This window comes from Myxocyprinus asiaticus, chromosome 5 (genome assembly GCF_019703515.2).
Source record: "Myxocyprinus asiaticus isolate MX2 ecotype Aquarium Trade chromosome 5, UBuf_Myxa_2, whole genome shotgun sequence".
Lineage (NCBI taxonomy): Eukaryota > Metazoa > Chordata > Actinopteri > Cypriniformes > Catostomidae > Myxocyprinus > Myxocyprinus asiaticus.
This window is the reverse complement of record NC_059348.1, coordinates 38,009,498-38,021,549: the sequence shown is the minus strand read 5'-3', so window position 1 is coordinate 38,021,549 and position 12,052 is coordinate 38,009,498. Positions and strand designations below refer to the sequence as shown.

Here is a 12,052-nt window from a genome sequence, read left to right as displayed (position 1 = left end):
TTAAATGCATTAAAAGCATTCAATGTTCCACAAACACCCTGAACATGCTACCAAAAAGAGCCCTTTCCTTTATGTGTGCAGACATTTTTAATTAATGACTGTGTACATGACCAGAATGCAATCTGTCATCTCCAATTTATGCAGCCTTTTCTTTGGACTTTCAGCATTGTTTATATCTATCTCAGACAGTTGTTTTGTTGTTGTTAAAATAGATGCATTTTCACAAGTGGACTCTAGGGTTTTTAGAGGGATTCTTGGTTAAATAAAGTTTGAGAAACCCTTTATAGACTGTGTTTGTCTCTCTGCAGACTGTATAACAATATAAATCTAAAGATTCATAATCTAAACTTCATAATATTTTCTCTTTTTTATTTTAATTCCAGTGCTTTCCTCTCAGCCAGATCAAATAAAGATGAGAAAAGGCCTAAGCATATTATAGGACAATAATCATCCATTACAAATAATATGATTAATTGAAACAAATATTTACTGTATCATTTTAGAGGAAATTATTTCAGGAAAGTCCTTAATAGGCACACTGTGTCTGGAATGACCTTGTTAATTAACTTAATTAATATTACTGAGCTACATCAAAGTTAATTAAATTGAGGCATTCCTATAGGGAGATTTAAAAAATCTAACAGCTCCCTTGACTGTGCAGCCTCTGTGAAATGTAGACAAAATTGAACAAGGGATTAATAAAAGATCATAAAAGTCTTTATAAAATCAGCATCTACAGTTTCATTTTGAAAATTGTAAATATTATGAACATAGTAAATACAAAAATGCAGCAGAAAAAAATTTCACATTTAAAAACAAACATACTGATTAAGATTGTTTTTTTATTTTATTTTTTGAAGAACATTTTTAGAAAAATAAACTTAATTTAAGATACATTTTCTGAAAACAAGTCTTAATATATTATGCAATTTTGCCTCTCAAGTAAATTTATATTTATACCTAAAAATTTGCTACAGCGTTATTTCATCTAACTGTAGTCTTTGCTCAAAGTTAAATCCACATTTTCCTTGCCTTTCGACTGCCATCTGCTGCTTTGTAGGTCAGCATGTAATTATCGATGTCTGTGATGGGTGGTTGCCAGGATATAAGGGCACTCCGGTGGTTGACCTCACTGGCTGTCAGGTTCTGTGGTGCATCCATGGCTGTGAAAGATCGAAAAGTCAGAGGAAGTGCAGTGATCATGTACACTGAATATATAAGGGTGTTTCTTCAACTACAGGCATTTTTGGCCCTGTATGGACCCTTGCTTTTCAGAGCCAACAAATGTAATTTCCACCACATTTCAAATTATGCATTTTGTTTGACAATATTCTGTGGTAGAAACTACATTTGAAACATATTTATATTAAAATGGCCGACTCCTTTCTAGGGATAATTTCATAGCTAGCATTTTATGTATCTTAAAAACACACAATTAAACAATATTTTAACACTTTTTGCTTAATAAGATAAAATTAAAGCTTAATTGGAAATGGGGCACAGTAAAAATATTCTTATGAAATATTTACCTTGATTTTTTCTTCAACACCATCAGAACACTAAACATTATAATTACACGGCTCTCTGGAATACTCAATTCTGATCGATCAATCAGGTCTTCCAGCGGTCTGATATTTCTGAATAATGGCCGCAAATCTGGGGATAAAGTGATATCAGATCGACCATCCATGTATTGCGGTAATCTTTTCTATTTTTCATATAATGCTGCAATCTCTACAAGCAAGCTAATAAAATAAACTCAAATCAATGTTTCAGGTCCATTTACTGTATATTTATTTGGAAAGTAGTCTTGTGATAAGTGGATTAATGAGCAGTCCGGCAGTCATTCTTGCAAAATAAAACCCAACAAAACTCCAACACAAACTGGAGTTGGAATTCAGCTGTTTCTAAAGATTGCAATTTCTCTTCATTCTTCTCACAAAATAACATAATTTAAACGCAAATCAATATTCCGTGTCCATTTATTTATTTATTCGGTACGCACCCACGTAATAAGTGGGATAATGTACATTTATACAAGACCCCTCTTCTCCATGTCTGATCACCCTGTCACGGTTTATTTTGCCATAATGACAGCTGAATGTACATCATCCATTACTTAGTGGCAACATTTCTGGTTGCGGTGGAAATGACTCAACAACACAAGGAGAAAATTTGTCGTAGTTTGTGAAACTATTGATATAAATAATTTTCACACAATAAGACGGTTTAAATTTATTTCAGTCTTTATGTTATTATAGTTATACATTTAATAAGTATTATTTTTATTTTCAGATTGAAAGTCTGGGTCAGAGACAAGAGTAAATTAATAAAATTCCTACAAACAAGGCAATTGAAAAGTTGCAGAAAGTAATGACGATTGCATGGTAAAAAGCTTCCAAAACAGTTTTAATTTGACCTTCAGATAACAAAAGGTAAGAAGTTTAAATCAGTAAAACAAAAAAACAAAAATAAGGATATAAAAGTGCCTGTAGCTGAAGAAACTGCTAGGCACAAGTCCCATTACCTGCTACATTAACACAGCCTGATTTTTTTATCAAATGCTGTGTCTGTGTATCTATGCGTACGTGCTTTAGAGCTGTGTCAGCATTCCGCTAGAGGCATGCAAACTGGTCACCAGCCTGAGGACATAGAGATCATGTGTGTGCATGTTTCAGTCATAGTGTCAGATACACTTCACAGGGAAGACAATTAGAGTGTGTTCACCCAGCATCCTGTCTCTCATTGTGATGTCTTATCTGACGGCATGCCACTCTTCCTCCAACAGAGCACAACACAAACACACACCCTCTTCCTTGAAATGCTGATGCTTCTTTTTAATGTTGTCAAAAAGCCATCACCCATTGTTTTTGTTCTGAAAAATGGATGTATTGTTGTCACTTTATAATCCTTTTAAAGGCACAGCTCTCCTTCTCAGAGCCTACCTCACATTGTATGTAACTCAAAGCATGAAATGTCTTAGATGTGAACTGTTTTTGTTGCTCTTGTATGCGTGAAAACTTTTAATAAGAAACATGCAAAACTATCACAGATTTAAGGAGGCGACGAAACTCGTATCAGTAACATAAGGAGATTATGTGTCTTTTTTAGCATAGACTCTATACATATCTAAAGTGAAAGAAAAAAAAAATCACATTTCAAAACTTCTTAATAGATAGTATACAACAGGCTCTGTCCTTGATTTTACCATTAAATTGACTGAGACTGAATTGCTACTGCAGAGAAATGGAGAGATGCTTGGATGCATATCAGAGGAACACATTCATATTCATGTCCTCACCTTAATCTCTTTAACGATAAAGTTAGAACTGTAATCTAAATCAAAATGACAGACAGCACTAATCCAGAAAAAGGCATAAAATTTGTTAGCTGTTGTCATCTTAATTATACCCTTAAGCTCCCGTAAGCCCCCACATAAATGCCAAAATGATGCTTCGATGACACTTCCCCTCCCTTAGGGTGGGTGTTGCCAGATTTTTACACCGGAGGATGGTAATTCTACTATGTTTTTTGTTTTTCAGGCAATTAAACATTGTAACGTTTTTATCACAGCATGGCAGGGTCTAACTCCAGTGTTATTAGAGCGGGACTGTTTCCAAATTTAATTGCCATTAAGCAGCCATGGCAAAATATTTTTGAAGGCAAATGAACACAACAAACCTCATCAAGCGATTATGTGAGAAGATTCTGAACGTCACCGAGCTAGCACCGGGGTTGCAAAGTGTAACGTTGCTGGCTGCTGGCAATGATGATGATGATGATGATGATGAGAACCCAAGTGCAGTTTATTTACAAAAGTGAATCCAAAACCCTAACTATAAACGTGAAACATAAACATGAACTTGACTATGACTTGACTATAAACATGACTTAACTAGGAGCAAAACACATCCACATACATTCAATACTTGACAATGGCACAATGGAAAACATGAGGCTTAAATACATGGACATGGGGGAACATAAACCAATGAACAGACAGAACTGATAACATGCTAACAAGACAATTAACCAATAAACCAATGAAAACAGCCTGGGGGGGGGGGGGTGGCATGGAGCAGGCTGAGGCATTGCTGTGACGTGGCATGGTGCAGGCTGAGGCGTTGCTGTGACGTGGCATGGTGCAGGCTGAGGGGTTGCTGTGATGTGGCACGGTGCAGGCTGAGGCGTTGCTGTGATGTGGCATGGTGCAGGCTGAGGCGTTGCTGTGACGTGGCATGGTGCAGGCTGAGGCGTTGCTGTGATGTGGCATGGAGCAAAAGATGGCGCTAGCTCAGCGACCATGATGACGTGGAACTCTGGCTTGGCGGCGGCCATGACGTGGAACTCTGGCTCGGCATCCGCCTCCCTCACAGTGAACGTGGAACCAATGATCTGTAGGGCGAGGTCGATATATTGAGCCAAGCTGAGGGGACTGCGTCCGCCAGGCATCAAGGAGGAGATCGGCTCACTCAGACCAAAGCAAAAAACATCTTTGAGAGCGACCTCATTAAAGTTCACCTGGCTGGCCAAAGCGCAAAAGTCCTCTACGTACTCCTCCAGGGGACGATTCCCCTGATGTAGCCATATGAGCCGAACTGCTGGGTTCATTATTCGGTCAAGTATTCTGTAACGTTGCTGGCTGCTGGCAATGATGATGATGAAGATGAAGATGAGAACCCAAGTGCAGTTTATTTACAAAAGTGAATCCAAAACACTAACTATAAACGTGAAACATAAAACATAAACATGAACATGAACTTGACTATGACTATGACTATGACTTGACTATAAACATGACATGACTAGGAGCAAAACACATCCACATACATTCAATACATGACAATGGCACAATGGAAAACATGAGGCTTAAATACATGGACATGGGGGAACATAAACCAATGAAAACATGACACATGAACATGGAGGGAAAACAGGAATCACATGACAAGGGAAACAGGAACTAAACATTTCAAAATAAAAGACATGAATTAACAAATACACATGACACAAAGCCAATGACCTGTGACGCTTTTATGTGCAAATTAATTTCCTCTAAACAATCCAAACTAATGAAGTATTCTGGGAGGGTTGCTTAAAGTTTAAGGTGATTAAAGTTGAGGTCTAATACCTCTGAAAGCATCCCACCGCTCCTCCACCCCTTTAATAGATGAGCTCAAACTTTCAGTGCAGCATAAAACAGTTTGAAATGAAACTGCTGCTTGTTCTAGTTCAGTCTTCTGCATGGGGAAGACAGTTTACCTCCATTTTCTGCAGGAGAGATGCCTACTAATGCTGATCTCTTCTCTGTTCTCACAAGGGAATTTGTGCTTTGCTAACTGGGGCATTTTTTTTTTTTTTTTCACAAACTACAAAACTGAAGTTATTGCCTTGTTTCTGCTCTACATGAGCTGCCTATCTTTGATTAACTGGAAGAGGATGATAGCATAATTAGCAAAGTCCATAATGTAGTCATGTGGCTGTCTATTGGATATCAAGCTGTAGATCCTACTGAAAAGAAATCAGCATTTTAAATGCTACTACTGTAAACCAGTGTTTCTTAGTCCTATTTTGGGTGGCTGATTCAGGTCATAAGCATAGCCTTTTACGGCCTTTTTTGACTTACGGCAAAAAGTCTGGTTTCATTTGCAGTTTATTCAGGCCAATAATCACCCACTTAGACATGAGGTGACTATCTGACCAACAGGTAAAATGACCAACCAGAGTTTTTTTGTTTTGTTTAAAAAAGTTGTATGGGGCGGGGTTGTTTGAAATAGAGTATACCACAATATTAGGCCAAATTCAATGGTAGTCATTGTATCAACTAAGTTACCTAAAAAAAAAAAAAAGCCACAAAAGTGTTAATTGTATCAAGCCAGTACCTTAAAAAAATGCCTCAAAATTGCCTATTGTATCAATTCAGCACCTAAAAAAACCCTCAAAAGTGGAGGTGTAAAAATGCATCAATACATTTCGATTTAAGAATCGATTATCGTTACTATATCAATACTTAATGTGATACAGATCCCGTTACATGAGCCATCTCACAACAGATGTAGAGCACATGAGATTGAAGGGAAAAAGCGCATTTTAAATTAAGAAAGTTCATGCAGCCAAGATTACCCCTGCAAATGACATATAGGATAAGCGGGTTAGATGGATGGATGGATGCTACAGAGTTGGAAATACGTATACTGGCCAAAATATGCGCTATTTCTCCATAAAATAGTATAGCCAAAGAGTGCACAATATAGGGAATAATGAGAGATTTCAGGCTATTCTGAAGGGAACTAACCACTTAAAAGCTAAATGCCTGTTGATTAAAGTTACCTCTGATTGATCAATGCACGTGGCACCCGCACAATGAAAAATATTCTCATAAATGCAAGTGGAGCCACCTCCATTCTGCTGCTTATCTCATTGAAAATTAATAGGCAACTTGCACTTGCAGGTGTACAACATACCAGGTAAAACCGCCATTATACGCAACTAAAAGATAGTTTTTAATTCTATGACCCTGCTTGATTTAAACATGGGCCTTATCTGTCTGCACATGACATAGTCAATGGTAATTATTGGTGCAATAAATGTTAACGTTACATGATATGCAAATCTATAACGCTTATTTCATGGCTTGCATACCATCTGTTTGTGTGTGTGTGTTTGCATAATGTGATTATGTTGCATTGTTATCCTTTATTCATATCAGATCTATAATGCATGTAACATTAGTAGCCTATTATTTTTCTATTTATATATGCAGTCACACATAAGCCAAACCTCTTGGTCCTAAATGCATCTGTGACTCTAGTGCTCACATCTGGTGTAGGTCTGTGCTTTCTGAATTAAGAACATTCAGTAAAAACATTTAATCTTTTTTCTGCACATTTTTGAATATAATTATGAATCAAATCGAGATGCATCATAATTGTTAGAATCGTAATCAAATAGAATCGTTGTTAATGCAGATATTTAAACCCCTACTCAAATGTCCTCCACAACACCTCAAAAAAGCCTAAAAGGTGCTCATTGTATCAACCCAGTACCTCAAAAAAGCCTCAAGTGCTAATTGTATCAATCCAGTACCTAAAAACAAAAACAAACACACATTAAAAGTAATCACTGTATCAACCAGGTTACCTCAAAAAAGTTTCAAAGGGGCTCATTGTATCAATCATGTTACCCCAAACAGCCTCAAAAGTGTTCATTGTATCAACCAAGCCACCTCATAAAATCTCAAAAGTGTTCTATGTATTAACCCAGTACCTCAAAAAACCCTCAAAATTGCACATTTTATCAATCCAGTATCTCAAAAACAAACAAACAAACAAACAAACAAAAAACAATGTTAAAATTAATCATTATAATGAGGGAGGGCAGGTGAAGCAAATTAACTAATTACAAGGAAACAAGGGGGCGGGGTCTAGACGAGAGACAGGAAAGCACATGGCAAACAAACCTGACAGAAGCCATGTATTCACACCAAACACGATGACAAGACAGTAGAGCACATGGCAAATGAAACCATCACTGACCATGTGCACAAACAAAAACACAAAAGACAAGACAGAGGAGCGCATGGCAAAAGAGTCGAAACTAAAGTCATGCTCTCACAAAGACGAGACATGGAGAATGAGTATTCGGATCCCAACACAGAAACAAAACCGAACAAGACCGAAGAGTAAGGATCCAGACACCATGCTCTGAAAATGAAAACACAGGCTGGACAAAAGAGCACACGGCAAGGGATTAACACCCAAAACCGTGCACTCACAGGAAAAAAAAGAACATGAGTGTCAGGATCCTGTCACCACAATAAACATGACAGAACAAAGTGAAGGACCCCAGCAAAAAAGTGCTCATTGTATCAATCACATTACCTAAAAAAAAAAAAGCCTCAAAATTGTTCATTGTATGAACCACGTTACCTTAAAAAAGCCTAAAAAGTGTTCATTGTATCAACCACGTTTCCTCAAAAAAGCCTCGTAGGTGCTCTTTGTATCAACTCAGTTCCTCAAAAAAGCCTAAAAAGTGCTCATTGTATAAACCACATTACCTTAAAAAACCCTCATAAGTGTTCATTGTAACAAACCAGTACACACACAAAAAAAAAAGCTCCAAAAGTGCTCATTGTATCAACATAGTACCCAAAAAAAAAAAAAAAAAAAAGAAGAAGAAGAAGAAGAAAAAAAGGTCACAAAAGTGCTCATTGTATCAGTCGTATACTTTCGTAACACTACTTTGTTTCCAGAAGGACTGATAAAAAAATGTGTGGAGGGGGCCCATCAGTACAGGACTGAGAAACACCGCATTAAATTCAAGGGAAATAGAACATATTATATTGTTACAAATCCTGTCACTCTTTTCTAAACCCTTAGGGCACAGAGATGAAGTACTTACGTGTGACAAAGTTGGCAATGGCAGTGCCACTGGTGAGAGGGCCTTTAGTCGCATAGAGGACTACTGAGTAGGTGGTACTGGGAATGAGCTGACTCAGCTGGTATTCCTGCTTGTTACCCTCCACTAGAAAGGTGTCTGCTGTAACTGGAAAGAAAAGATTGACAAGAGGATTTCAGGCTTTAGGTTTATAAAAGATGCAGCAACAAGTGCAGAACTGCCAGGCTTTTGCCTGTAAATAATCTTAAATGGAAAAATCATTTTCTTAACAAGCATTTTGTTTTGCTTAGCAATATCTAAACATGTTTTAACCAACATAAATTTACTTGAAAAGCCACATTGTGAAAGATAACAAGACTTTGCAGAGAATTTATCTTGAATTAAAGCTAGAGTATACAATTTATACCAGAAGAATTTGTTGTTATACTGGTTGAAAGTCTCTTTGCATCCTGACAGCAATCAATAAATCAGAGCTCTGATACAAAAAAAAATCCATTATGTCTGGCAGTCACAGGCCTGTAAAAGGACTGTCCAATCATTTCATTCAGCCCGAATGCAATGATTGGATGGCCTACCTGTCTGTCTAACTACGTACCTGCCTACCTTCGCGCACTCCGCCCGTGCACTCAATGGCGTGAGTTGGGGGCGGGATTACCTGACTGTTTGAACAACTGCAAGCAAGGGGCATATTCAGAAAGCTGTTTTAAAAACATTTATTTTTGCAATTCCGTTTGGTGGCGCTAGTGTCGCAGAAATTACATACTCCAGCTTTAAGTTTATTTGTATTACCCATTGGCAAATTGTTTTTCATTAACCTTTTTTTTTTTTTTTTTTAGATTGAAAGGTTTTTGTTAGATGCATTCTAACTGAAACTCAAACATTAAAATGAAGTAAAAACCAAAACACACTCTACACAAGTACGTGAACGCAGAAGCATCTAGCTACTATGGTGAGTATTCTCTTTCAAGTCAACAACTGTAATGGCAGAGCAATAGTTTAAAGGAAATATTGCTTAGCGAGTACAATGAGTAAAGTCAGTATATCTGTAGCAAATTACCTGAATAATAATACATCAGGTTATATGCCACAACTTTTGAAGATGACTCTATATGCCACAACTTTTGAAGATGACTCTATCACCTCTTTGAATAGATGCATGCTACTCAAAGGGGCGTAAATGTGTGCAAATATGTTTAACCAGACTGTGCGTTGGCCAACCGCTTGGGTCTGTGTTCCCATAGCTGCGTAAAGTACAGTATGTTTCTCACCTTAAGATATGATCAACAATTGGCCTGGGGTATGATTCTTGTTTTGGATGTGAGAGATCAAGGGTTCAAATCCCGGATGAGTCCCCATTATGAAAGTATACTGTATTAATGTTTAAATTATAATGTGTATGTATGAAAACAAAAGCAATTTAGCTTAGAGTTAAGAGTGAACAAAAGTTATATTCATAAACATTTGAGTATTTTTGTTAGTTGCGCTGTGATGTGATTTAAAAGAGCAATTTGTTTTGAAGAGGCTGTACTTTCCTTCATCACACCTCCACTTACCTTGGTTACGGGTGAGGGTGAGCACATAGTTATCAACACTGGAGACAGGAGGGTTCCAACGCAGCAGAGCCCCCTGGGGTGTGACATTTAGGGCTGTGAGCTCCATAGGCATGTCCAAGGCTGTGTGAATTAGAGGATTATGTACAGGTTACAGACAGACAGTCTGAGATAAGCCCAGCCAAGGTTATTAGCACCACTCTCGTCTTCACCTATTTTTTTCCTAACGTGCAAAGGATATTCACCATCAGTTTAAAAATAGAGCACCTCAGCAGCTTGGAACTAATTTGTTGTGATTATCTGCCTGGAGAAGATCACAATTTCCTTAATTAGCAGGAATCGTGGGGGAAATTAGACAAATGTGTACGGTGCACATTCTCAACAGCATTTCCATGCAAGAGAGTAATGAGAGATGTTTTTCATTGTAATTTTCAACCCGTGCTGCGTGTTCTCCTTGCACAGATGGTCAATCTTTTCTCAGATAGGAAAATCACACCCTTCTATATACACAGTATATGTCCTCCTTGATGTGGTCATTGGATTGAAATCACACATTATACCATCTTCCTATCCTGTACCCACGCACATCTTTGCTCTGCCAGCCTCACTGGCAGTAGCTATATCACTTCTCCAGCTGTAGAGAGCTGACCCTCCTATTAGGCACCATTGGCTCTTTTCCAAGAAATTGTAGGCCCTCTCACTACCTTCTGTAGAACAGATCTCCACCACCTGACAGCAGTTCAGAGGCAAATCCCCCCAATTCCACATCTCACTAACCCCTCTCTCCGCTTTTCCATATCTTGACATGCCCTATGCTGGCAGACTAGGAAAAGAAGCTCAGAGTTTTCCCTTATGCGATGAATGTGAACTTGATGGTTCTCTGCAGGTCATTAGGCAGAGCTGTGAACCAGATCCATTATGCTTTATCAAGCCCTTGTTTCACCCTTCACATAGCAGAGCTGAAATAAGCCAGACTGTTTGCTAAATCCAATTAATAATAAGCTGTTTCCAAAAAGAGCCACTTGTCACTTTGCATTGTTACGCCATTTGGCGTGATTGCTGTCTACACAGGCAGTTATAGATTGTTTGCCTGTCATATTTTTATTAGCTTTGAACAAAACTGTCAACCTTTAAAGTTGCTGTGGGAAGTGTAGCTGTGTTTTGATGTATAGGCGAACACTTCTATTCTACTTATTAACTTAGAGCATGTCAGCAGTCTTTAAGCAAAGGCCAGCATTGTTTTTGGTCTATTGTTGTTACACCATATGATATGACTAATTATTTAACTTCCAAGGCTCATTTCATTTCAATGGTGTAATGCATTGCTGGAACAAAGTCCATTCCAGCGAATTTGTGTATTGAGAAGCAAAGTTCAATACCCCTATATGAAATCAAAGTGAAATTCCAGTGTTTCTTAGAGAATACTGTTTTCGCACCACCCTCAAACCTAAAAACAAACATTTTAGAACCAAACTGCATACTAAACATATTTTGTATTTTTTGGGGGGGGGGCTCAAAATAATATATTTAACAGAGTATCCAGTCAGTAAGCAAGTCAGATGTTGATTAGACTGATGCAAACTTATATACATGTGAGTTTGTGTGTCTTTTTGACAAGTTAATTAAAATAACTGGCTCAAATGCGTTTGTGGATCAGATTAGAATATCACACTTTATGATTGTTTTTGCGTGCAATTCAGATTGCAAATTCTGTAAAATATAATTTATTTTGCTGTATGCTATAGATTCAGTTGCGGCTTAGTAAGATCTCTTTGTTTAATATTAACAATACACTGAGAATAGGTTCAGTTGTGTTTGGTGATACAGGTCCAGTAACACCACCATCAATACGTACAGTAATACTGGCTATGGTCTGTGACCACCATGTGATGCAGTCCAAATATGATGGCAGGTGAGCTACACAGCTGATCACTGATTCCATTAGTAAAATTTCATTTCACTTCAGCTAGATAGCTGGCAGCTTCCCAGAGGACAGGAGAAATGTGCAGGGTGAGAGATGGTACTCATCAGATGTTAAATGATGTGCGTCATTCCTCAGACTGACATTCCTTTTTCTATCAAATCAAAGTTCTGTGACGAACAAG

At 37.8% G+C, this 12,052-nt stretch overlaps 1 protein-coding gene across 4 annotated transcripts in view; it reads right to left on the bottom strand.

Moving 5' to 3' along the window:
* tnr (tenascin R (restrictin, janusin)) overlaps nt 1-12,052 on the bottom strand; it is a 252,997-nt gene that overhangs the window by 30,413 nt on the left and 210,532 nt on the right. For 3 of the 4 annotated variants that reach the window (XM_051698725.1, XM_051698723.1, XM_051698726.1), the window contains 3 exons: nt 9,951-10,070; nt 8,401-8,544; nt 1,033-1,163 (listed from right to left, as the gene is read on the bottom strand). In XM_051698725.1, the coding sequence (XP_051554685.1) occupies nt 1,033-1,163; nt 8,401-8,544; nt 9,951-10,070 (395 nt within the window). Of the gene's footprint in view, nt 1-938; nt 1,164-8,400; nt 8,545-9,950; nt 10,071-12,052 lie in introns of those variants that run through there. The other variant, XM_051698727.1, reaches the window with a different exon arrangement.